Here is a 26,500-nt window from a genome sequence, read left to right as displayed (position 1 = left end):
TGGGTCTGGGTCAGGGTCAGGGTCAGGGTCAGGGTCAGGGTCAGGGTCAGGGTCAGGGTCTGGGTCTGGGTCTGGGTCAGGGTCTGGGTCTGGGTCTGGGTCTGGGTCAGGGTCTGGGTCTGGGTCAGGGTCAGGGTCAGGGTCAGGGTCTGGGTCAGGGTCTGGGTCAGGGTCTGGGTCAGGGGCTAGGAAATACATTATGTCAATGAGTGTCCTCACAAGGATAGAAATATGAACCTGTGTGTGTGTGTGTGTGTGTGTGTGTGTGTGTGTGTGTGTGTGTGTTCTCGTATTTCTATCCTTGTCGGGGCCAAATGTCCCCACAAGGATAGCAAAACGTGGAACGACGTGCCTTGTGGGACCTTTTTCCGGTCCTAAGTAGGAGAAACAGTGTTTTCTTGACCATGTTGTTGTTACTGAAAAAAGTAAAAGTGCAAAAACATTTCTTTAGGGTTAGGCTTTGTTGTGGTGTGGGTTAGGGTTAGGGTAAGGGTCAGGGTTAGGGGCTAGACATGAATGGGAGTCAATGGACGGTCCCCACGAGGATAGAAATACGAGACTGAGCGTGCGTGTGTGTGTTAGACGTCTGGTTAATGTGATGTGAACTGGTGACGCATAGTAACTAGTAGACACATAGTAACTAGTAGACACACAGTAACTAGTAGACACATAGTAACTAGGCATTTGTTTAGTAACTAGTTAGTAACTAGTAGCGAGTTACTACAAAATCAGTGAACATTACTAACTAGTCACTAAATGTAGCTGGCTTAGTAACTAGTTACTGGCTTAGTAACTACAACTAACTACTTAGTACATGTTTGTAGCTAGCTAGTAAATGTAGTTACTAGCTTAGTAACTACTTGCCATTAACTAACTAGCTACTAACGAGTGATTAAATGTTACCGACTTGTTACTAATTTTTTAACTAGTCAGTAAACAGTAACTAGTTGTTCAGTCGGTGATTTCTTCTGGACTGGAGGATTTTTCAGTCAAAGTTTGGAATCACAGATGTTAAAGTGGACGGACGGACCCCTGTCCCCCCCCCCCACGTCCCCGTCCCCCCTGCCTCCCCCGTCCCCGTCCCCCCGTCCCCGCCCCCCCGTCGCCGCCCCCCCTCACCATGCTGACTTGGGCCATCTGTCTCTCCAGCTTGGACCGGGGGACGTCCTCGAAGTAGTTGTCGCTGCTGCGCTGGCGGCGCCGGGCGTCGGCCTGCATGATGAGGTGCTGCACGTCCAGCGAGCCGCCCGGGACGCCGAACGCCGCCGGGCCCACCGACGGGCTGAGCTGGGGGGGGGTGTGGTTTCCCCCGGGCTCCTGGGACCAAGGGGGGGCCGGGGGGAGGGGGGGATGGGGGGGATGGGGGGGATGGGGGGGGGGGGGGGGGGGGGGACAAGCTTCACTCATCACTCTGTCATCACTGAGAGAAAACAGACTTCTCCTCTGATTTCTGCTGCTGGTCAGCTGATCGTCACATGACAGGAAGTGGATCGTCACAGACAGGAAGTGGATTGTTACATGGATAGGAAGTGGATCGTCACAGACAGGAAGTGGATTGTTACATGGATAGGAAGTGGATCGTCACAGACAGGAAGTGGATCGTCACAGACAGGAAGTGGATTGTTACATGGATAGGAAGTGGATCGTCACAGACAGGAAGTGGATCGTCACAGACAGGAAGTGGATCGTCACAGACAGGAAGTGGATTGTTACATGGATAGGAAGTGGATCGTCACAGACAGGAAGTGGATCGTCACAGACAGGAAGTGGATCGTTACATGGATAGGAAGTGGATCGTCACAGACAGGAAGTGGATCGTCACAGACAGGAAGTGGATTGTTACATGGATAGGAAGTGGATCGTCACAGACAGGAAGTGGATCGTCACAGACAGGAAGTGGATCGTCACAGACAGGAAGTGGATCGTTACATGGATAGGAAGTGGATCGTCGCAGGGGGGGTGTTGTTTATTGACAAAGATTTAACAGATGTTTCTGTGAAGCTTCAAAATGAAGCCTCTAAATGCTGCTCCGTGTCCTTTAACTGAGCATTTTATGCTGTGTGTGTGTGCGTGCGTGCGTGTGTTCCATTACTAAAACCTTTATAAAGCCGTCAATATTGTGTTTCAAATTAACTGGTTTCCTTGCTAACTGGTGACTGACTTCCTTTAGCACTTCCTGCTGCTGCTGCTAGTAGCAGCAGATGTTGAAATCAGGCTCATAAAAGGTCTGAACGGCTTTTTGTCTGGTTTTTAACATCTATCAGCAACAAGGGACGAGAAAGAAACCCAGTCGCCAGTTAATAGGGAATCAGTTCTTCCAAAACCCCGGCTCCTCTCCGGGTTCTGGACACTCCTCCTCCGCTAGTTAGCTGCTGCGTTCAGGTGACTGGAGCTGCTGCGGAAAAGTGAAACTCGGTCGTTCACATGAAGGCAGCTGGACTGAGGAGACACTCAGGAGACACTCAGGAGACACTCAGGAGACACTCAGGAGACATGTGAAGGAAGCGTGGACAGTTTGCACAAAGGAACGGCTCTCGGACAGCTGAGAACCGGCTCTCGTCGTTCACTTGAAAGAGCCGTTCAACGAACGACTCGTTCATTGAACGCCGCGGCGCTACAGGGCAGCACATGTGTTTCCTCCCGGTTCCATAGCTACGGCGCACCAGACTAAGGCTGAATCCCATTTCACCCCTTAGCCCTTCCCCTTGGCCCTACCCCTCGTTTTGCGCGTTCACGTGGAGGGGTAGGAGTGTCCCAATTGTCATTATGACGGAGGGGTAGGGCCAAGAAAGAGGGCCAGTCACCCCTCCAAAAGGAGATTCTCGAGAGGCACACTCCAAACGGAGGGGTATCGGCCGATGGCGAGGGGCGCTTGTTCTTTCAGCCTAGGTCATGCCTGGCGGGCGGGGTTAATTCACTTCCGCATTGACTGGAGTGATCGTTTCCACACCCGCGCATTCCAGGCGCATTCCAAACACAACAGATAGACGATTATTTTAAATAAAACTGGTTTCTTCAACACGGCCCGCCTGGAATGCGCGGGTGGGAAACGAGCGCCCCCGCCAATGCGGGAAGTGAACTAACCCCACGGTCCAGGCGAACAAAACAAGCGCCCCTCGCCACCGGCGCCACTGGATGACAGATTTCTCAGAAAGCCTTCCAAGATCGGCAAGATGGCGGCGTCCGCAACGAAAGACGTTCATAAATGTCAGTATTTTGTCAATTAATGAAGTTTTAAATGTAAGAAAAACATTCTTCTTCGGCAGATAATTGTCGCATCTGCCTACGTCATCGGCAGCGGCGACTACTGATGACGTACGCGATTGTCGGAGGGGTGTCCCAATTCGGAGGGGTTGACTTTCTCCCCTACCCCTTAGCACTCCGTTTCATAGGCGGAGGGCTAAGGGGAAGGGCCAAGGGGAAGGGCTAAGGGGTGAAATGGGATTCAGCCTAATTTACCGGTATTTTTTTCAGCGTGACAAATACAATGTGTGCCGTGACTGCGTGACAACACACCGAAATGCGTGACGCTTCAGAGCCCTGCTGCTGCATCGTGTTGTCAGACATGAGAACGTCCGCGGTCCGCATTTCTACCAGCGCTCACAGACGTCTGCAGCTTTTTACGTAGTTTAATGAGGCGGAGCGTTCCGGCGGGTTTTGATGTCAAATTGCGTACCTGCTACGCAAAATGTGTACAGGTTGGCAGGTCTGCATTGCCCGCCCCCTCCCGTGTGCCGGACTGAAGGTCGCGACCCCGCCCCCTCCCGTGTGCCGGACTGAAGGTCGCGACCCCGCCCCCTCCCGTGTGCCGGACTGAAGGTCGCGACCCCGCCCCTCACCCGTAGAGAAATGGCCCTCGGAGGTTTCTGAGGAGTGTCTTCGTGGAGCCGGTCCCCCAGCGAGGCCAGGATCCGCTTCCTGTGTCCAACGAGGCTGATCTTCAACACCTGAGGAGGAGGAGGAGCGCACACACACACACACACACACACACACACACACACACACACACACACACACACACACACACACACACACACAGTTAGTCTCTGGTGTGATGAAGGTGGTTTTCTGTCTTGAATTCTTCCGTTCAGAAGAACTTCATCTGAAAACTGGTTTGATGAAACAAACGAAACAACAGCAGAACGTTCCGCTGGCAGAACGTTCCGCTGGCAGAACGTTCCGCTGGCAGAACGTTCCGCTGGCAGAACGTTCCGCTGACAGAACGTTCCGCTGGCAGAACGTTCCGCTGTTGTTCTGTTTCTTGTTCTCCTGCATGACCCAGAATTTATAGAGCGGAACAACTGAACGGCTTTCAGAGCAGATAATGAACTCATTATGTCTGCATGTGTGATCCAGACCATCAGCAGGAGAACCGACACACCGAGAACCTCCCAGAGGAAGAACCTGACAGAACCACAGTAAATGATCTCCTCCTCCAGCGGCGTCTGGCAGGTGGAGAACAGGTTCTGTCAGAACACTAGAACAGAAGCACACCACCACCAGAGAGCCTGGGAACCGTGGAGAACATGCAAACTCAGGAACAGCGATACGGTTTGTTCTTCTGCAGGAAAGTCAGACGACTCCAAACACTCTCTGACCGGAGGCTCTGCGTTGCCAGGTTGGACGGTTTCTGCTAAATCAGGGATCTCTGAACCCGTCGGGCGGCTGACGAGGTTCTGAGTTTGAGACGCAGGTTTAGTTTGACAAATCCGGTTTTAACGTTCTTTTTCTACAGAGATGGACGGATCTGGCAACCAACTGACAGACCGGAGCCGGACCGGAACCGGACCGGAGCCGGACCGGAGCCGGACCTGAGCCGGACCGGAGCCGGACCGGAGCCGGGCCGGAGCCGGACCGGAGCCGGACCGGAGCCGGACCGGAGCCAGTGTGAGCCCGGCTTCAGAGGGTCTGATATGTTCAGCTCCTGCTGTGATTCTCCAGGGAGAAAATATGGAACCACAGGTCGACACGCTACTATTTCATGACACACACCTCAAGAGATGAGTATCTAATGTGTGTGTGTGAGTGTGTGTGTGTGTGTGTGTGTGTGAGTGTGTGTGTGTGTGTGTGTGCGCGCGCTGTTCTACCCTCAGAGGTTCACCACCTGACAGATGAGTCACATTACAGGGACCAGATTAAAACCACATCATATATAGATCATTTCAACAGCTCACAGCATCCAGACCTGTGTGTGTGTGTGTGTGTGTGTGTGTGTGTGTGTGTGTGTGTGTGTGTGTGTGTGTGTTTGTGTGTGTTATACTCCTGTCTTACGCAACAGCATCTACTTCAAATACAGTACGAGCCTCAACCTCAGCCTGAAGTTCAACTGTCACCATGGCAACACAGAGCTGCAGCAGCAGTCACCCACACACACACACACACACACACACACACACACACACACACACACACACACACAGTTAAACAGCTGTTCCAGTGGGGGCAGGAGGTGATCAGTTCTCCCTGGAATCAGAGCAGCTTTTATTTTGAAACGCTGTTCTGTGTGGAGCTTCACTGCAGCAGCCGGAGGCCGAGTCCAGGTCTAGGTACAGTCCACGTCTAGGTACAGTCCAGGTCTAGGTACAGTCCACGTCTAGGTACAGTCCAGGTCTAGATACAGTCCAGGTCTAGGTACAGTCCAGGTCTAGGTACAGTCCACGTCTAGGTACAGTCCAGGTCTAGGTACAGTCCAGGTCTAGGTACAGTCCACGTCTAGGTACAGTCCAGGTCTAGGTACAGTCCAGGTCTAGATACAGTCCAGGTCTAGATACAGTCCAGGTCTAGATACAGTCCAGGTCTAGATACAGTCCAGGTCTAGGTACAGTCCACGTCTAGGTACAGTCCAGGTCTAGATACAGTCCAGGTCTAGGTACAGTCCAGGTCTAGGTACAGTCCAGGTCTAGGTACAGTCCACGTCTAGGTACAGTCCAGGTCTAGGTACAGTCCACGTCTAGGTACAGTCCAGGTCTAGGTACAGTCCAGGTCTAGATACAGTCCAGGTCTAGGTACAGTCCAGGTCTAGGTACAGTCCAGGTCTAGGTACAGTCCAGGTCTAGGTACAGTCCACGTCTAGGTACAGTCCAGGTCTAGGTACAGTCCAGGTCTAGATACAGTCCAGGTCTAGATACAGTCCAGGTCTAGATACAGTCCAGGTCTGGGTACAGTCCAGGTCTAGATACAGTCCAGGTCTAGATACAGTCCAGGTCTAGGTACAGTCCAGGTCTAGATACAGTCCAGGTCTAGATACAGTCCAGGTCTAGATACAGTCCAGGTCTAGGTACAGTCCAGGTCTAGGTACAGTCCACGTCTAGGTACAGTCCAGGTCTAGGTACAGTCCACGTCTAGGTACAGTCCAGGTCTAGGTACAGTCCACGTCTAGGTACAGTCCAGGTCTAGATACAGTCCAGGTCTAGATACAGTCCAGGTCTAGGTACAGTCCAGGTCTAGGTACAGTCCAGGTCTAGGTACAGTCCAGGTCTAGATACAGTCCAGGTCTAGGTACAGTCCAGGTCTAGATACAGTCCAGGTCTAGGTACAGTCCAGGTCTAGGTACAGTCCAGGTCTAGATACAGTCCAGGTCTAGGTACAGTCCAGGTCTAGATACAGTCCAGGTCTAGGTACAGTCCAGGTCTAGGTACAGTCCAGGTCTAGGTACAGTCCAGGTCTAGGTACAGTCCACGTCTAGGTACAGTCCAGGTCTAGGTACAGTCCAGGTCTAGATACAGTCCAGGTCTAGATACAGTCCAGGTCTAGATACAGTCCAGGTCTGGGTACAGTCCAGGTCTAGATACAGTCCAGGTCTAGATACAGTCCAGGTCTAGGTACAGTCCAGGTCTAGATACAGTCCAGGTCTAGATACAGTCCAGGTCTAGATACAGTCCAGGTCTAGGTACAGTCCAGGTCTAGGTACAGTCCACGTCTAGGTACAGTCCAGGTCTAGGTACAGTCCACGTCTAGGTACAGTCCAGGTCTAGATACAGTCCAGGTCTAGATACAGTCCAGGTCTAGATACAGTCCAGGTCTGGGTACAGTCCAGGTCTAGATACAGTCCAGGTCTAGGTACAGTCCAGGTCTAGATACAGTCCTGGGTTCTTCAGCTGGTCTTTATCCTGTTGAACCTGATTCAGAGGTTCCAGGTCCGTCGGTTCTTCTGATCCTGTCCTCTCAGGTTCTACAGACTGGATTAAAGTATCAAACGGTGACACCACCCAGACCCCAGCTTCCTCCACCCAGACCCCAGCTTCCTCCACCCAGACCCCAGCTTCCTCCACCCAGACCCCAGCTTCCTCCACCCAGACCCCAGCTTCCTCCACCCAGACCCCAGCTTCCTCCACCCAGACCCCAGCTTCCTCCACCCAGACCCCAGCTTCCTCCACCCAGACCTCTGCTCCGTCAGCTACGACCAGAACAACTCTGAGCCTGACAGGAACCCGCCGGAGGAACCTCCCAGAGGAACCCGCCGGAGGAACCCGCCCACAGCAGAACACGGAGAACTGTCCACACAGAGAAGACGAGTCGGAGATCAGAACCTCCAGACAGGACTGAGGAGAACCCTGAAGCAGCACACTGGAACCTGGAACTCTGAACTGGATCTGGACCAGAAACCACGAGGCCCCCAGTGGAACCAGGACCAGTGAGTCACCTGCTGTGAGGTCGCGACCTCTAGGCGCTCAGTGAAGACAACCGATCTGGAAACAGCTGAGCAGATCCAGGCTCAAGGTCATTTCTCAACACACCAAGGTCACCTGGTCCCATTTGGATTCTGTTGCTGTTTCCTCTCATTTAGCATGCTAATGAGGCTAATGGGTTAGCATGCTAACTACAGCGGCTATGCTAAACATAGAACACAGTCAACGCCATCACTTCTTGACGCTGTTTCAGGAAGGAACTGTTCAAACTGTTAGCATGTCAGCCCGTTAGCGTGGAAGCTAACGGACTGAAGCTAACTGACTGAAGCTAACGAACTGAAGCTAACGGACTGAAGCTAACGAACTGAAGCTAACGGACTGAAGCTAACGAACTGAAGCTAACGGGCTGAAGCTAACGAACTGAAGCTAACGGACTGACGCTAATGGACTGACGCTAACGGACTGACGCTAACGGACTGAAGCTAACGGACTGAAGCTAACGGACTGAAGCTAACGGACTGAAGCTAACGGACTGAAGCTAACGGACTGAAGCTAACGGATTGAAGCTGAAGCTGATGGACAGTTTGGTGGTTCTGTTAGATGTCTGAAGTGACGTGACGGAACACCGGCAGGAGAACCTGAAGGTGTTGACAGGAGAACGTCAGATCATGTGGATCTTCCTCCATGCTGCTGCTGTCGGTTCCTCCCTGACGGAGAACATCTGCTGTTCTGTCAGCAGAATCGGTTCCATGAGCGTTCCAACTGAAGCTACAGCGGAACGCTGTGACACCTCCTGCTCACACACACACCTCCTGCTCACACACACACCTCCTGCTCACACACACACCTCCTGCTCACACACACACCTCCTGCTCACACACACCTCCTGCTCACACACACACCTCCTGCTCACACACCTCAGTCACGTTCCGGGTGTTTCTGTCACTGGGCGGCTCTACAGCCACACGGTTCCTATAAACACCGGAGAGCCAGCGGCGAGTGTGTGTGTGTGTGTGTGTGTGTAAATACACAGACTGTAGTGTGAGCAGGGGTTACACTATGAGGAAACGGGACACCGATGGTTTCCTAGCAACCGAGGAGCGGAGGGGTGAAGTCTGACGCCGACCAATAGGACGAGCCGTCTCATCGCCAGGAGGACGAGCAGCCAATGGGAGCGAGCCGTTCAGACGGCGGCTGAGAGAGCTCCATTAATAGCAGCAGAACTGTAACTACGACTGGAGGCACAGCCGTGTGTGCGCGCGTGTGTGTGTGTGTGTGTGTGTGTGTGCAAACACACCCAAGCGCCGCAGGATTAAGACAGCAACAAGATAACTGAATTTGCTGTTCTACACACACACACACACACACACACACACACAGCGGTGTGTGTTTCTGGGGTGATGAATGCGAAGTGGAGACGAGCCGCTCGTCACACTGCAGAGGAGCTGCAGCTGTGTGTGTGCCGTGCACGTGCTCATGCACGCTGCGTATTTGGAGCGTGCGGTACGGTGAGTGAGCGGATCGTTCGGAGAGTTTATCTCTCACACACAGACACACACACACACACACACACACACACACACACACACACACACACACACACACACACACGGAGAAGCTGTTGCAGCTCCACCTTCCAGAGTGGAGGTGGAGCTGCAGCAGCCAACAGGACGGCGTTACGAGGAGCCGAGCCGTGCACGGCCCAGTGCACGGCCCGGTGCACGGCCCGGCACGGCCCGGTGCACGGCCCGGTGCACGGCCCGGTGCACGGCCCGGTGCATGGCTCCACCCGGCTCGGCTCCACCCGGCAGCTCAGATGCAGCGGGACTGAAGTCCAGACTGGCTCCTTCAAAATAAAAGAGCAGCGCTGGTGGCAGCAGGTCAAAGGTCAAAGGAAGGAAAAGACGCGAGGGAAGAGCTGACCAGCCTCAACACACCAGTGTGGAACAGAGGTTCTCCGTGTGGTTCTCCGTGTTCTCCCATCGTTTCAGCTCCAACTAGTGGACCAGCAGGAGAACTACAGCGGCTTCACAGCGTCGTCATGGAAACGCCAAACTTTTCCAAAACAGAAACACAAATGAAATGTTGCTCAAAATGTCGTCATGGAAACGGAGCCTGAAGCTCAGGGTTCCCCAGTCCAGTCCAGACTGATCCAGGCTGATCTGGACTGATCCAGACTGATCCAGGCTGATCCATACTGATCCAGGCTGATCCAGACTGATCCGGACTGATCCAGACTGATCCAGGCTGATCCAGGCTGATCCATACTGATCCAGGCTGATCCAGACTGATCCGGACTGATCCAGACTGATCCAGGCTGATCCACACTGATCCAGGCTGATCCAGACTGATCCGGACTGATCCAGACTGATCCAGGCTGATCCACACTGATCCAGGCTGATCTGGACTGATCCACACTGATCCAGGCTGATCCACACTGATCCAGGCTGATCCAGACTGATCCGGACTGATCTGGACTGATCCAGACTGATCCAGGCTGATCCGAACTGATCCGGACTTAAGCCATCACTAGTCCGACTGAGACCCGGGTCTGAAGACCAGACCTGGTTCCCACGGCGCTCCAGGTTCAGGTCTACCCGGACCCTCTGGTCAGGGTCCTGTCAGCAGAGCGTCTGGTTCCTGGTTCTCCCGGTTCTGGATCCCAGATTATTTAAAGTTCCGGAATACGTGGGTCTGACGTGGTCCGGATGGAGGACCAGGTCTGGACCAGCTGGAGTCTGACGCTCCGTCAGCAGCTACAGACAGACTCCGCCCCCCCAGCCGGACACCCGACACCTGACCCCGCCCCCTCCGGGACCCACAGCACCGGCTCTCTGAGGCTTCCTAACGCTGCGGTTCCTCCACCCGGAGGGGGCGGGGCCTATCGCCGACACGCCACCACGAACCGGAGCCCGGCCAGGATGGAGATCCTCCAGGAACTGGATCCTCCTGGGGGTCGGGGGTCAGGGGTCGTCATTATTAGGAACCATTACATCATCACTGGTGATGAAACCAGCAGCTCCATCAGCTGACGGGTGGAGTTCCTCCACCGGTGCGGTGCAGCAGTGTGAACGCTCTCATGAGGACCACAGGGCTCCCGGTTCGACTCCCTCATCGTCTCCTGTTCCTCTGGTTCTGGACTGAACCGCCTCCGTCCAGACACACAGGGAGAACATGCAGACTCAGCACGGAGCCCGGAGTCCCAACCAGGGAACCAGAACCAGAGAACACGGAGGGCCGAGGCCTGGACCCAGCAGAACCCAGCAGGACCAGGGGACCCAGCAGGACCAGCAGAACCCAGCAGGACCAGGGGACCCAGCAGGACCAGCAGAACCCAGCAGGACCCGGGGACCCAGCAGGACCAGCAGAACCCAGCAGGACCAGGGGACCCAGCAGGACCAGCAAAACCCAGCAGAACCCAGCAGGACCAGGGGACCCAGCAGGACCAGCAGAACCCAGCAGGACCCGGGGACCCAGCAGGACCAGCAAAACCCAGCAGAACCCAGCAGAACCCAGCAGGACCAGGGAACCCAGCAGGACCAGCAGGACCCAGCAGGACCAGTGAGGCCAGCTGCTCGGTCCACTTCACACGTCCACAAACCAGCCAGCAGCAGGACCTGTGAAGACGGCGTGAAGACGGCGTCCAGCTGCAGTCTGCTTCCTGTTCTGCAGAGGAAGACGAGGAGCGGCGGGATGAAGGCCAGAGAACCCAGAACCCAGAACCCCCCCCGCCCGCTGTGAATGTTTCCACTCGTCCTGCTGCTGATCAGCGCTCCGCCCCGCTCCGCTCCGCCCCGGGCTCTGTCTCCACCCGGCCGGAGAGGCAGCAGCCGGCACGGAAACAAGCGCACCCCAGGACCGGCGTTACATAACGACGAGAGATCCAGCAGCAGGAGAACTTCTGACAACACACACACACACACACACACACACACACACACACACACACACACACACACACACACAGCAGCATGAAGGATGCATGAAGCAGCAGCGGAGAACAAAAGGTGGAGCATCGCTGTGCTGCAGCTCACGTCTCCTCCACCATCCCTCCATCCAGATCCCTCCATCCAGATCCCTCCATCCAGATCCCTCCATCCAGATCCCTCCATCCAGATCCCTCCATCCAGATCCCTCCACCTCCACCTCCATCCCTCCATCAGGCTCTTACCCGGCGCTCTGCTCCACTGGAGGTTCAGGTTCAGGAGTCGTGCTCTCCTCCGATCTGCTCACTGTTGCTTCACTGCTGCTTCTCTCTCTCTCCCTCTCTCTCTCCCTCTCTCCCTCCCTCTCTCTCCTGCTTTGCTTCTCGCCTCCTCACCACCAGCTTTTGTCTCTCTGTTTTCACTTTCTCTGCAGCTCTCCTCCTCCTCTTCCTCCTCCTCTTCCTCCTTCAGCTTGCGGCAGCCAGACTACATCCAGTACAAGTCCCTGCCTGAGCTCTCTCTCTCCCTCTCTCTACCTCCTCTCTCTACCTCCTCTCTCTCTCCCTCTCTCTCTATCTCTCTCCTCTCTCTCCTCTCTCTCTCCCTCTCTCTCCTCTACCTCTCTCTCTCTCTCCCTCTCTCTCTCTCTCTCTACCTCTCTCTCTCTTTCTCCCTCCCTCTCCCTCTCCTCCCCCCCCCCCCCCCCGCCCCCCCCCCCCCCGTCACCATGGAGACGGCTCTCTGCCGACAGGCTCCTGCTTGCAGGACGTTGTGTTGTTCTGTTTCCTTCGTGGTTCCTGAGGCTCTCGGTTCGTTCTGCTTTCAGAAACTGAAGAAACGACTTTCAGCTGGATTTTACCGTTTTAAAGACGGTGATAAAAACCTTCTTCTCTGCGGACCGCTGAGGTCTGGACGGACGTGATGCAGTGACGCCTCCTCTCTCGGATGGATTATCAGTTCAATGTCTATTTACAGGATGTCAAGGGATAAAATTTTCATTGTAATTAATCACACTTTGAATTACTTGTTTGGATTCAGTTGTTTGCGTTTCACGGCGGTTAAAGCCTTTAAGCCGTTCCACGTTTTCAAACTGACAAAAAGTCCAATTATGGAATTAATCACGATCGAAAGAATTCCTTTACGCCTTTTTATTCCTTTCTATCTTGTCAAAATACCTTTTGACAACATTAATTAATCACAGTTAACAGAAGAAAACATAACAGAATAAAAATTGAACTGAAAATTAATTTAGGATCAGTCAGTCGGATGGAGGGTTTACTGGGGGGAAGCTCCCAGAGGGTGGGGGGGGGGTCAGGGGGGTCAGGGGGCTCAGGGGGCTCAGGGGGCTTCAGGGGGCTCAGGGGGGTTCAGGGGGCTCAGGGGGCTCAGGGGGGTCAGGGGGCTCAGGGGGGCTCAGGGGGTCAGGGGGGTCAGGGGGCTCAGGGGGGTCAGGGGGCTCAGGGGGGTCAGGGGGGCTCAGGGGGGTCAGGGGGGGTCAGGGGGCTCTCAGGGGGGTCAGGGGGGTCAGGGGGCTCAGGGGGGCTCAGGGGGGTCAGGGGGGGGTCAGGGGGGCTCAGGGGGGGTCAGGGGGGGTCAGGGGGCTCAGGGGGGCTCAGGGGGGGTCAGGGGGCTCAGGGGGGTTCAGGGGGCTTCCAGCAGCGATGACCTGCTGCTTTGTGCAGTTCTCACCCTAACGCCGCGCTCACACCGAACTCGTTTTGAGTCAAAAAACGCAAAAAACGCGAGAAGTTGAACGCGGGGTCGATTCTGAGTGTGGGACGCTGAACAAGGGCCGGCCCCCGAGGGACACGCGGCCGCAGCGAGTCTGTGGTGGGAAGGAGGGGCTTCCGGCCGGTCCCGCCCCTGACCGGCGTCACCATGGAGACGCTCTCTGATTGGTTTGCCGCAAAAACGCAGCGTCAAAAGTTCAGATTTCCCACCTTCAGCGTCGGCCGCAAAAACGCAGACGCCAGAATGCCTCGACGCGCCGCGAAAACACGTCAGACGCGCCGCCGGGATTTTCGGCGGTGAACAGGCCGTCCCCGATGGTTTGAATTATATTTGGACACAAAAAACGCAGAAATCATTTGGCGGAGGGAACGGGCCCGAACCCTGAGACTGACGGTCAAGTCCTGAGCCGTGCACCGACGCATCCTGATCCTGATCCTGATCCTGATCCTGATCCTGATCCTGATCCTGACCAGGTTCTCCTGCTCATGGGCCTGGCAGCACGGCCAGTCCGGTATTTAACCACAGACCACGGCTGGAGACCCCACCCCCACCTAAACCCCCACCTAAACCCCCACCCCCACCAGAACTCCACCGGAAGCGACCGGCTCCATGTGAGGTGGCGGCGCTGAAGCTCACTGCAGGCCTGAGGCGGCTCCGCCCACACAGGAACCAGCAACTGATCGGCAGGACGATTCACACAGAACACAGAACACAGAACACAGAACACAGAACACGGAACACGGAACACAGAACACGAAACACGGAACACGAAACACGGAACACGGAACGTTTCCACCAACATTCCAACACGTCTCACACACGCATGAGGACAGCTTCACATCCACACGTCTTCTGGTGCGAACGCTAATTAAAGGAAGCATGGAGCGCTCACTGTGTGTGTGTGTGTGTGTGTGTGTGTGTGTGTGTGTGTGTGTGTGTGTGTGTGTGTGTGCTCCATCATATGAGGTATATGATCCTGCAGGAACCATCTGGTGTTGGGATGTGAGACAATCTGTCCACTTGGAGAGGTGACAAAGAAGGTGAGAAGCACAACGCACACGCGCACACACACACCACACACACACACACACACACACACACACACACACACACATTTAAAATAGTGTCAAAGAAGACAGAACTCCACGGCACGGATACGAACAGTTCATTTTCTACCAACTGCACCGTCTCCATGGTAACCAGTAGCCGCCATGGCAACCAAGTACAAGCAGCAGAAGACAGGCTCAACTCTGGACTGTCCTATTTTAGACACACACACACACACACACACACACACATAGTTGAGGTTGTCCCAACACATTCACCTTCCTGAGAACTGCATGTTGGAATAGCAGAAGGGAATGCATGGACAAGTCAGACCCTGCAGCAAACACACACACACACACACACACACACACACGCTCACACACACACACACAGGCCTTCACATGTAGGAGCAGAAGCTGTTCCTGCTGTCTTCGCTGGAAGAGGAGCTGATGTAACGTCATGAAACAGCACAGAACTCAGCAGATCCCAGTAGATCACCACAGATCAAAGTAGAGCACCTCAGATCACAATAGGTTCCAAAATATCACAGCAGACCCCAACCAATCACAATATGTCCCATCATGTGACACGAGATCCCAACAGATCACCACAGATCACAATATGTCCCAGTATATCACACGGGATCCCTACAGATCACAGTATGTCCCAGCATATCACATTGGATCTCAACAGATCACTACAGATCAGAGTATGTCCCAGTAAATCACACTGGATCCCAACGATCACAGTAGGCTTCAGCCAATCACGCTAGATTCCAACAGATCACAATATGTCCCAGTATATTGCACTGGATCCCAACAGATCACAGTAGGTTTCCAGCCAATCACATTTGATCCCAACAGATCACCACAGATCATAGTACGTTCCAGCAGATTGCTGTAGACCACAACAGGCACACAACAGTAGATTTAATCAGATCTGGGTAGATTTCAACAGATCTCAGTAGATTGCATCAGATCCCTGTATATTACAGCAGGTCTCAATGGATCCCAGCAGATCTGAGTAGATCTCTGCAGTGCTGACAGGCCTTCAGAGGATCTGGAGTCAATGAGTGTGTGGGACTGGACCGTCTCTCTCTCTCTCTCTCTCACACACACACACACACACACACACACACACACACACACACACACGCACACACAGGCAGAGCGGAGGGACGGGGCAGCAGCTCCACCTTGTGGATTTCTGCTGCAGGTGACGGAGGTTTGAGCTGCTCTGTTTGTCTTTCAAAGAGAGGCAGCAGAGACAGGTCTGCTCAGGAGGGACAGGGACAGGGACAGGGACAGGGACACACACACACACACACACACACACACACACACACACACACACACACACACACACACACACACACACACACACACACACACACTCAAAAACGGACTCCAGCCCTCTCAGAGACACATTAACGTTTTGTTTTTCTAATTGAAGCATATTCTGTCCAACAGAACCGAAGACGTCTCATGAATGTGTCCTACAGCGGTCCTCTGGCCCTGTGCCGCTCTCAGCTCTACATAAAGGTCTTTGAACAGGGGCTTTGTAGTGGTGGCAGTGCTGCAATGCATCATGGGAGATCGGGATGAACTATTCAACATGTGAGCATAGTTTTGTGTTTTATTTCGATGTTGTGATGTTACTAGTGTTATTGGTAGCTGTATTGTGTTCTTGTCCAGTTAATCTAAATAGTTTAGTTACTTTTCATGTCAACCTGGATGAGAAGTGTTGAGCGTTTAATCAGCTCCTGCGATGACTCCAACTCAGACCTCAGCAGGGAAGATCCGGACTGTCTCAGTCCTGCTGGGCCATGGCAGCAGTATATTCCCAAATAATCACAATGACAAGGTGAAAAAAAGCCAATTTATTTGACATACCGTATGGGCTCGAATATAAGACGACTCTGATTATGAGACGACCCCTGTTGTTCAAATATCATTTTGTGAAAATAAAAATATATTGAAGACAATAAGGTTACTCATAAAAGAACTTTTTATTGTACAATTATTTAAACCCAAAAACTCACAACAGAGAAAACATTTCACCTGATTTAAGATTAAAAAACATTACTGCAGTATTAAATAAAAATATATTCTCTTTCTCAAAATAAGCCACAATAAGCAACAATTAAGAACCTCAAAGGTTCAATAACTGCATTAATGATGTAAATAACTTCATAACCATCAAACTCCAGTTCTGTTCAGCTTCATGAACATGAATAACTCAGCCTCCTGGATGCTGGGTTCAGTCTGGCCTGTAGAGAACAGTTCTTCAGAGAGAAAGCAGCAGGTTTCAGCTGCTCTGAGCTTTTATTACTTTCTCCTGAAGGCTGTAAAACTGAGACAAACCAGATAAACATAGAAGTGAACAAACACACAAGATGTACCACAACACACATCACTGTCTGAAAACTAAACCAGTCAGTATTTAAAATCAGAGCCGCTAGCTCAATGCTAACTATTAATGGAAACGCCATTGACATGCTAACGGAATTAGCATCTGCGTTCAAACTTCAAAACCAGCAGCAGCCACACTGCTCAGGCTTCTTCTCTCACTGCTGCAGGCTGACACTCTGTCCAGCTCACTAGCTCCCCCTAACGGGGGGCGGAGCCACTGCATGCAGCACAGGCAGTGGCTCCATCCAGTCCTCCATCAGAGCTCCACCCCGTTTCTGAGAAAACCATTCCTGGAAAAACATATCGTCTTATATTCGGGCCCAGACGGTATTTGACAGTAAACGAGTTGAACTGACTCAGTGATCTTGGTTTACACAGAATAATTCAGTTTGGTTTGATCTGAAGGAACAAAACACGCTGGACGTTCTCTGATATATCGCTCTGTATCGATGTGTTTGATGTCAGCAGGGCTGCCTTTAGTTTCTGGATGCAAATCCTGCACACACACACACACACACACACACACACACACACACACACACACACACACACACACACACACCACATACACACACACACACTTGGCATAAGAGGCTGTGGTTCTCCAGCTGATCACTTCACAACGAGCCAATCAGAACCCAGAGGAACTTCAGCTCCACCGGGGAACCCTGCAGCTGCGCCCGCCGTCCAGCAGGTGGAGCTGTTCCTCCACCTGAGTGAACCGGGTGGAGCGAAGAACAAGCAGCACATGCAGGATCTCCACCTGTGGCCGGGTTCCTGCTGGGCGCAGGCAGAACGTTCCGCAGGTCTGGACCGGCTCCCGGTTCTAGCGGGACGTTCTGCAGGACCAGTCCCGGTCCCAGCGGGACGCCGTGCGGCGGCGGACTCACGTTGATGAGCTCGATCTCCCAGATCTTGCGGACCAGCTCCATGGAGGTGTAGCCGCTCAGCAGGAAGGCCTTGGTGTAGTCGCCCAGCTCCAGGGACTCCAGCCACTCCGCCACCGAGGTGGGGTTGTTCCCGTCGTAGCCCACCGGCCGCACCTGAGACCAGAACCTGAGGTTAGCCCCGCCCACTGGCCGGATCCACACGTTCCACTATGGCGACGTTTCCACGGCGACCATGCAGTTCAGTACAGAACCCCCCTCGCCCCCCATCGCCTGGTTCCTGAGAGGTTCCGGCCAGAGGGGCTGCAGTTCTGTGGCTCACAGCACCACCTGGTGGAACAGCAGGAGAACTACACCCTGCTCAGTGTTTCTGCTGTTTCCATGGAGACAGAGGGGGACGGGCTGAGGTTCTCTGGACCAACACAGCCTGGGGGGGACGGGGGGGACGGAGGGGACGGAGGGACTCTACCGTCCCTTCTCCGCTGTTCTTTATCTGGTTTGAAACATCAAACAGCAGAGGAAAACCCCCAGGACCAGGACCGCCTCCTGGACCAGGACCGTCTCCAGGACCAGGACCATCTCCTGGACCAGGACGATCTCCAGGACCAGGACCGCCTCCTGGACCAGGACCGCCTCCTGGACCAGGACCGTCTCCAGGACCAGGACCGTCTCCTGGACCAGGACCGTCTCCAGGACCAGGACCGTCTCCTGGACCAGGACGATCTCCAGGACCAGGACCGTCTCCTGGACCAGGACCGTCTCCAGGACCAGGACAGTCTCCAGGACCAGGACCGTCTCCAGGACCAGGACTGTTTCCTGGACCAGGACCGCCTCCTGGACCAGGACCGTCTCCTGGACCAGGACTGTCTCCAGGACCAGGACCGTCTCCTGGACCAGGACCGTCTCCAGGACCAGGACTGTTTCCTGGACCAGGACCGCCTCCTGGACCAGGACCGTCTCCAGGACCAGGACCGTCTCCTGGACCAGGACGATCTCCAGGACCAGGACCGTCTCCTGGACCAGGACCGTCTCCTGGACCAGGACCGTCTCCTGGACCAGGACTGTCTCCAGGACCATGACCCGTCTCCTGGACCAGACCGTCTCCAGGACCAGGCTGTTTCCTGGACCAGGACCGCCTCCTGGACCAGGACCGTCTCCATACCAGGACCGTCTCCTGGACCAGGACCATCTCCAGGACCAGGACCGTCTCCTGGACCAGGACCGTCTCCTGGACCAGGACCGTATCCAGCACCAGGACCGTCTCCTGGACCAGGACCGTCTCCAGGAACCAGGACGTTTCCTGGACCAGGACCGTCTCCAGGACCAGGACTGTTTCCTGGACCAGGACCGTCTCCAGGACCAGGACTGTTTCCTGGACCAGGACCGCCTCCTGGACCAGGATCGTCTCCAGGACCAGGACCGTCTCCTGGACCAGGACGATCTCCAGGACCAGGACCGTCTCCTGGACCAGGACCGTCTCCAGGACCAGGACCATCTCCTGGACCAGGACGGTCTCCAGGACCAGGACTGTTTCCTGGACCAGGACCGTCCCCGTGTCTGAGACAGCTGGGGTTCCACCCGTCACTCATGGCTACACCTGTATGAAGGTGGAGGAAGCTCCGCCCCCTGGAGGAGGAAGCTCCGCCCCCCGGAGCAGACTGACCCGGGGCAGCAGGCGGATGGCCTGCAGGAGGCGCTGTCTGTGGGCCGAGTTCAGGATGCCGATCTCCAGCAGGTCCTGGTCCTCCACCACGTTACTGCCCTGCGGAGCAGAACCACACACACACACACACACACACACACACACACACACACACACACACACACACACAGGTTAGAGAGTGAACCTCCACCCAGCAGAACACGGTGGAGCCCCAGTTAGAACCCAGTGACCCTGAAACTCCTCAGCAGCTGAAGAACCAGCAGAACCAGGCTCAGAGGAGCAGAACCAGCAGAACCAGGCTCAGAGGAGCAGAACCAGCAGAACCAGGCTCAGAGGAGCAGAACCAGGCTCAGAGGAGCAGAACCAGGCTCAGAGGAGCAGAACCAGGCTCAGAGGAGCAGAACCAGCAGAACCAGGCTCAGAGGAGCAGAACCCCCGAACAATATGAAACCTGTTAACTCACTAGAACCCAAACCTCCATCTCTGGAGAAAATGCTCGTGAAAACCGGATTTATAAAATTAAAAAAACGTGATAAACCCGAACCCGCTTCATCCACCCGCCTGGGTTCAAAAAGAAGCCTGATTTGGCAGAAACCCGCCCAATCTGGCAACCCAGACCCGTCAGACATCAGAGCATTAATAACCACTGAGCAGGCCGATTAACAGAGCACAGAGCAGGCCGATTAATAGAGCACAGAGCAGGCGAATTAATAGAGCACAGAGCAGGCTGATTAAATTAATAGAGCACAGAGCAGGCCGATTAATAGAGCACAGAGCAGGCCGATTAATAGAGCACTGAGCAGGCCGATTAACAGAGCACAGAGCAGGCCGATTAACAGAGCACAGAGCAGGCCGAATAATAGAGCACAGAGCAGGCTGATTAAATTAATAGAGCACTGAGCAGGCCGATTAACAGAGCACAGAGCAGGCCGATTAATAGAGCACAGAGCAGGCCGATTAATAGAGCACAGAGCAGGCTGATTAAATTAATAGAGCACAGAGCAGGCCGATTAATAGAGCACAGAGCAGGCTGATTAATAGAGCACTGAGCAGGCCGATTAACAGAGCACAGAGCAGGCCGATTAATAGAGCACAGAGCAGGCGAATTAATAGAGCACAGAGCAGGCTGATTAAATTAATAGAGCACAGAGCAGGCCGATTAATAGAGCACAGAGCAGGCCGATTAACAGAGCACAGAGCAGGCCGAATAATAGAGCACAGAGCAGGCTGATTAAATTAATAGAGCACTGAGCAGGCCGATTAATAGAGCACAGAGCAGGCCGATTAATAGAGCACAGAGCAGGCGAATTAATAGAGCACAGAGCAGGCTGATTAAATTAATAGAGCACAGAGCAGGCCGATTAATAGAGTACAGAGCAGGCTGATTAATAGAACACTGAGCAGGCTGATTAAATTAATAGAGCACAGAGCAGGCCGATTAATAGAGCACAGAGCAGGCAAATTAATAGAGCACAGAGCAGACGAATTAATAGAGCACAGAGCAGGCTGATTAAATTAATAGAGCACAGAGCAGGCCGATTAATAGAACACTGAGCAGGCCGATTAATAGAGTACAGAGCAGGCTGATTAATAGAACACTGAGCAGGCCGATTAATAGAGCACAGAGCAGGCGAATTAATAGAACACTGAGCAGGCCGATTAATAGAGCACAGAGCAGGCGAATTAATAGAGCACAGAGCAGGCTGCTTAATAGAGCACAGAGCAGGCTGATTAATAGAACACTGAGCAGGCCGATTAATAGAGCACAGAGCAGGCGAATTAATAGAACACTGAGCAGGCTGATTAATAGAACACTGAGAAGGCTGATTAATAGAACACTGAGCAGGCTGATTAATAGAGCACAGAGCAGGCTGATTAATAGAACACTGAGCAGGCCGATTAATAGAGCACAGAGCAGGCTGATAAAGAGAACACTGAGCAGGCCAATTAATAGAGCACAGAGCAGGCTGATTAAATTAACAGAGCATAGAGCAGACCGATTAAAGGTGCTGTAGGCAGGAATTAATGGAGCACAGAGTAGGCTCCATGGAGCTATAAATAACACCAGAGCAGACATTGCCATGAGCTGTCTGTCGTAATTAACTAACTACTAACAGAAGGAAAACATTCCAGCAGCGCAGCCAGGAATAGATTTAAAAAAAAACAAAACAAAAACAAGAACATTTAAAAAAAAAAAACAGTAAAAATCCCCACAATTCAACAGGAAACACAATAAAACAGCTTCAGGGTGAAAAACGGCTCAAGACGGTGAAAATGAAGAAACATGGACCAACAGCAGCAGAAGCTCCCAGGATGATTAATGGAGCACAGAGCAGCTCCTCAGCAGCCCAGACGTCACGGACCAGACGCCTCGCTGGGTGTGGACAGACGTGCCAGCATGGCGGCCATCTTGGAGAGGGCTCAGGGAAGCAGGTCAGGGCTTCTTCCACTTAAAGGAGAATGATTCCGAGTTTTCCACAGAATTCGATTTGTTAAAAACGTCACAAGTGGCTCTGAAACAGGATGCTGGATGTTTTAAAAACTAGATCCACACTATAAAACTGGAGAAGATCTTTGATTTTGTCCCTCTGGATGTTCTGATTAAAACAGATCCTGTACAAACACTTTTCACTGGTAAAGACTTTCTAGAGAGTAAGATGAGAGAGCTGCTGGTTAAACAGTGAAATAAACAGACGGCAGACGGAATCCTGCCTCTGCCTCCAGGCTCCTCATAGGACACACAGCTGATTCACATTATTAACATGTTCCTGCTGCTTCCTGCTGCTGCTGCAGAGAGAACCGACCAGAGACCCTCTTTAGGATGAAATACCTTAAATGAAGGAAGTGATGAGTCCTGCCGGTCAGGTTCTGGAACAAACCATGGAAATTATCGATCTCACAGCTGACATGAAATCATCACATTATTCATTCTGATCCACTTTCAGCTTTATTTTATTTCTGTACGTATTTTTCCACATTAAATTGTAAAAACTGCAGGTTTCAATTCTCCCAGAGGAGGCTGACTTCAGTGGAACTAAACCTGACCTGACGAAGATGCTGGACGCCGTGGCCAGAACAAAACATCATCAATAAACCAGGAGTGTATCAGTCGCGGCCGGCGGCGAGGGGCGCCGGCGGCGGGAGCGCTTGTTTTGTCCGCCTACAGTGCGACTGGCCGGCGGCGTTAGTTCACTTCCGCATTGGCGGGAGCGCTCGTTTCCACACCCATGCATTCGCGATCTGATCAATTTGCGATCTGAAGTGATGTGTCTTCTTTTACCCCCCCCCCCAATTTCTGTCTGAGTCCCTTTAACTCTGTTTTCCTTTTCAAGGCGGCGCGCCTGCCTGTCGTCTTTAAATCCCATCCATTTCGTTGTAACTTGTAACTTCTGCAACTTGTTGCAATGACAAATAAATCACAAATAAATCATTTCATTTCATTTCATATCAAGAACAATCAATACAACAGAAATCCTTAAAGCAATTCTCTCAACAAAACCCTCAGTCCTCCTGAACAGTTCATGCGTTCATTTGTTCGGTTTATCTGTTTCCTCCGTGTCTGATGTTTACAATAAACTGATGGATTTATGATCTCTTCTAAGTTGAAAACATGTTTCTTCAATGTGCTGTGGAAGCGACGACCCCCTCCGCAAGATGGCCGCCAGCAGGCACGTCTGCCCCACAGGCTGATCAATGGAGCACAGAGCGGGATCCAGCTGGCTCTGAACCAAGTCTGGACCAGACTGGACCAGTTCCCTGACTGGGTCCAGGAAACACTTTCAAGACCGTCAGTCGAGCTGAGAGAACCCACACTAGAGAACACTGCAGTAGAACCCGAGAACAACACACTCTAAACATATGGACCGGGACCAGGACTAGGAGAATCTGGACTGGGACCAGGACCAGGTCTAGGACCACAGTTTCGTCCTTCAACACATCTTGGCTCTGACTCCCTACAGGACCCATCGGACCTCTGCAGCCTCTCCTGGGAGCCAGGTTCTCCATCTGAGGCCTCTGGTTCCAGATAGCAGGGTTCTCCTCCTCTGGATTGTTCACCCACTAACAGGGAACGTGAGCTGGGATGAGACCGGACTGAGACAGGTTAGTTTTACCCTGCTGATGATGTGTTGCTGCAGTAGTGATCCTGCTCAGATCCTGGTTCTGCAGGTTGATCCCTTCCCTCAGTTCGTCTTGCTCCTGGTTCTGTTGGTTCTGTTGGTTCTGTTGGTTCTCTCTGACTGTGCTGAGGTTACATAAATAAAGCTGAACTGAACTTCAGAGCCCAAACAGTCAGATTGTCGTTTCTGTCGTTTCCATGGCGACAGAGTCGGAGTCAGTTTTCAGTGATCAAGCGTTATCGACAGGCGGTTGCTCTGATTGGCCAACGGCGGCTCTGATTGGCCAGCGGTGGCTCTGATTGGCTAGCAGTGGCTCTGATTGGCCGGTGGCGGCTCTGATTGGTTCTTCGGCGGCTCTGATTGGTTCTTCGGCGGCTCTGATTGGCCGGCGGTGGAAGCAGCGTTTCTCCGTTCTCGTTATTTCAGTGGCGACTTGCTGTTCGAAGCTCGCCTGCCGCCTCGACCCTGAAGAGCAGCAGGTCTGGAGCAGAATGAAGACCCGAGGCCTCCAGACCAGAGTCCGTCACATTCCAGACCACATGCTTCCTCTGAACTCAGTCCTGAATGTCCAGAAAACCTGGACTCGACCCAGAGATCCCCTCAAAGTGAGGCAGCAGTGCAGCCCGCTGCCACAGCCTGGTGGCAGAGAAACACTGGAGAACAACCCTCACACGCTCAGGGAGAACATGAATCCTCCACAGACAGGCCCCAAGACCAGACCTGAACTGGAGACCGATCAGTGGCCCCGATTCCCTGGACCCAGAAATCCTCCTCCTGAGGGGGTTCTGAGGTTCATATAAACACCGGAGTGGATCCGCTTCACCCGGACCGGATTCCAGATCCGATTGATCCAGATCGTCTCACCGATCAGATCAGTCATCCACTCCGTCTCATGTAAACAGCGGATTATTGGTTCTGCCAGGCGTTCCCTCGTACAGAGTGACATGACAGGAAACAGGAAGCAGGAAGTAGTAAACAGGAAACAGGAAGCAGGAAAGTCAGAAACCAGCAGAAGTGGACGGTTGTTGAGAAACTCTTTCTAATAAAAACCCAGACAGAACAAACCCTGGAGCAGAGGTGGAGCCGGGTGTTGAAAGAGCTCGGTGGTAGACTACCAGCGGACCGCCGCCCGGTGTGACGGGTTAACTGGTCGCCATGGTAACGAGTGACGGTTCCTGTAAACATGCTGGAAGCAGCAGATGTTAGAATCAGACTCACTAGAGACTCTGAACTGATGAATTTACTGGAACTGTAGAGAACCGGCGTCACTAGAACCTCGACAAGGCCACCAGTTAACACGGCCACCAGTTCATCCGAAACACCGGCAGGCGGAGCGGGGGCGGAGCTCTCAATCTCTATCAGGCTGAAAGAAACACCACGAGAACGGAGCCACTGCGACACAGCAGAGCGAACCACTGCTCCACTGCAGGGCCTCCAGACGCTGTTTCCTCTACCCACAATGCACCGGGGCAAAGCCCACAGTCAGTCTGGCCTCCAGACGGCTGGACGCCCACAACGGGTGGTGCAGGCAGGCGGAGGGTCTGTGTGTTTGTCTCTATTAGGAGTTCAGAGGTTGTTGAGGTGAAGGTTGCTGGTTCTACTCCGGTTCTGCCGGGTTAATGGAGACCTGTGAGCGTGCACCGCCTCCAGCCGGCCTCCGCCCTGCGGCGCCGCCCGGTGGGCGGAGCAGGCAGCGAGGACTGCAGATCAACAGTGGCCACGTGTGGAGGAGCGGCGGAGGAATCCTCGGCTTTCATCCGGTTGCCGCGGCAACTGGAGGACCAGATGCAGGTCAGAGCGAGGAGGCGTGCGCACACACACACACACACACACACACACACACACACACACACACACACACACACACACACACACACACACACACACACACACACACACACACACACACACACACACACACACAGTGTTTTAGTTCAGACCTGCTCTGTCTTTATGGATCGAAATACAGATCTTAAAACTGATGATATCTGGTCTGAGAGCGCCGAGCAGCAGAACTCCTCACTCTCCTCACTCCTCACACACTCCGCACACTCCAGACCCTCCTCACACACACTCCTCACACACACCTCTCACTCCAGACCCTCACACACTCCTCACTCCTCTCACTCTCCAGCAGGAGAGTCTCCTGCAGTCGGCGTCTCTGCTGCAGCTCCTCCGCCTCCTCCGCCTTCCCTCGCTCCTCCGCCTCCTCCGCCTCCTCCGTCACCGGGAGTCTCTCCTGCTACGTCACGCCACAGAGGCAGCGAGCGGCGGGTGGAGCACAAAGACCGTCTGCAGGCTACAGGTGGTTCAAACTCTTTGTCTGCAGAGTCGGAGCAGAAACACCGAGAAGTGTGTGTGTGTGTGTGTGTGTGTGTGTGTGTGTGTGTGTGTGCCTGCAGCCTGATGCTGGAGCTGCATTTGCGTGGGAGGACCTCACATGGCAGCAGCAGCGGCGGAGCGGAGGAGAAGGAGTGACGGAGGAGTGACGGCGGTCGGAGCGGCGGTCGGGGCTGAACCCCCCCGGGGGGGGCGGAGGAGCGGCGCCACTCACCATGAACTGGACGTTGTCGAAGCCGTTGGCCAACAGGTGGTTCTCGTACTGCACCAGGCCGATGGAGTCCAGCCACTGGCCCACGGACTGCAGCGGGCAGCGCGGGCCTATGAGAGGGTGCAGCGGCAGGCGCTTCAGCAGCGAGTAGCCGTCCACGCGGTAGCAGCGGCAGTCCGGCTGCGACAGCTGGCACTGCCACATCATGTTGTGGCGAGCAAAGTGGCTGTCGAAGGAGCCCGCCATGCCGGAGGGCGGAGGGTGGAGGGTGGAGGGTGGAGGGGGGGGGGGGGGCTAGGCTAGGGCCATGCCGGGGTGGAGGGGGTCAGCATGCACTGAGGGTGGAGGAGCCTGGAGCCGTCCAGATGTGAATGCAGCTGGAGGAGGAGGGGTGGAGGAAGGGAGGGAGAGAGGTGGAGGAGGTGGAGGAGGTGGGGGGGTGGAGGGGTGGAGGGGTGGAGGGCTGCGGGGGGGAGCTGGATGCAGGAGGGGAGCGAAGCTCTGGAGGTAAATCCTGCCGGACGGCTTCAGATCCAAC

The 26,500-nt window shown here is 53.9% G+C and overlaps 1 protein-coding gene and 1 long non-coding RNA gene across 8 annotated transcripts in view; one reads left to right on the top strand and one right to left on the bottom strand.

Annotated features, from left to right (window-relative positions):
- anks1b (ankyrin repeat and sterile alpha motif domain containing 1B) overlaps window positions 1-26,321 on the bottom strand; it is a 40,346-nt gene extending 14,025 nt beyond the window's left edge. For 4 of the 7 annotated variants that reach the window (XM_030113249.1, XM_030113251.1, XM_030113253.1 and 1 more), the window contains exons 1-5: window positions 25,966-26,321; window positions 19,294-19,392; window positions 17,634-17,786; window positions 3,840-3,947; window positions 1,120-1,317 (exon numbers count right to left, since the gene is read on the bottom strand). In XM_030113249.1, coding sequence (XP_029969109.1) covers window positions 1,120-1,317; window positions 3,840-3,947; window positions 17,634-17,786; window positions 19,294-19,392; window positions 25,966-26,208 — 801 coding nt within the window. In that variant the 5' untranslated portion in view covers window positions 26,209-26,321. Of the gene's footprint in view, window positions 1-1,119; window positions 1,318-3,839; window positions 3,948-17,633; window positions 17,787-19,293; window positions 19,393-24,476; window positions 24,598-25,965 lie in introns of all 7 variants that reach the window. The other 3 variants (XM_030113250.1, XM_030113254.1, XM_030113256.1) reach the window with 2 other exon arrangements.
- The window catches only part of LOC115404097 (uncharacterized), a 4,169-nt gene continuing 3,429 nt past the window's right edge, over window positions 25,761-26,500 (top strand). The window contains exons 1-2 of the long non-coding RNA XR_003933300.1: window positions 25,761-25,771; window positions 26,310-26,401. This is a non-coding gene — a long non-coding RNA (uncharacterized LOC115404097). The remainder of the gene's footprint in view (window positions 25,772-26,309; window positions 26,402-26,500) is intronic.

Source organism: Salarias fasciatus, chromosome 17 (assembly GCF_902148845.1).
Source record: "Salarias fasciatus chromosome 17, fSalaFa1.1, whole genome shotgun sequence".
NCBI lineage: Eukaryota > Metazoa > Chordata > Actinopteri > Blenniiformes > Blenniidae > Salarias > Salarias fasciatus.
The sequence above is the reverse complement of the archived record's forward strand: the minus strand, read 5'-3'. Positions and strand labels throughout refer to the sequence as shown.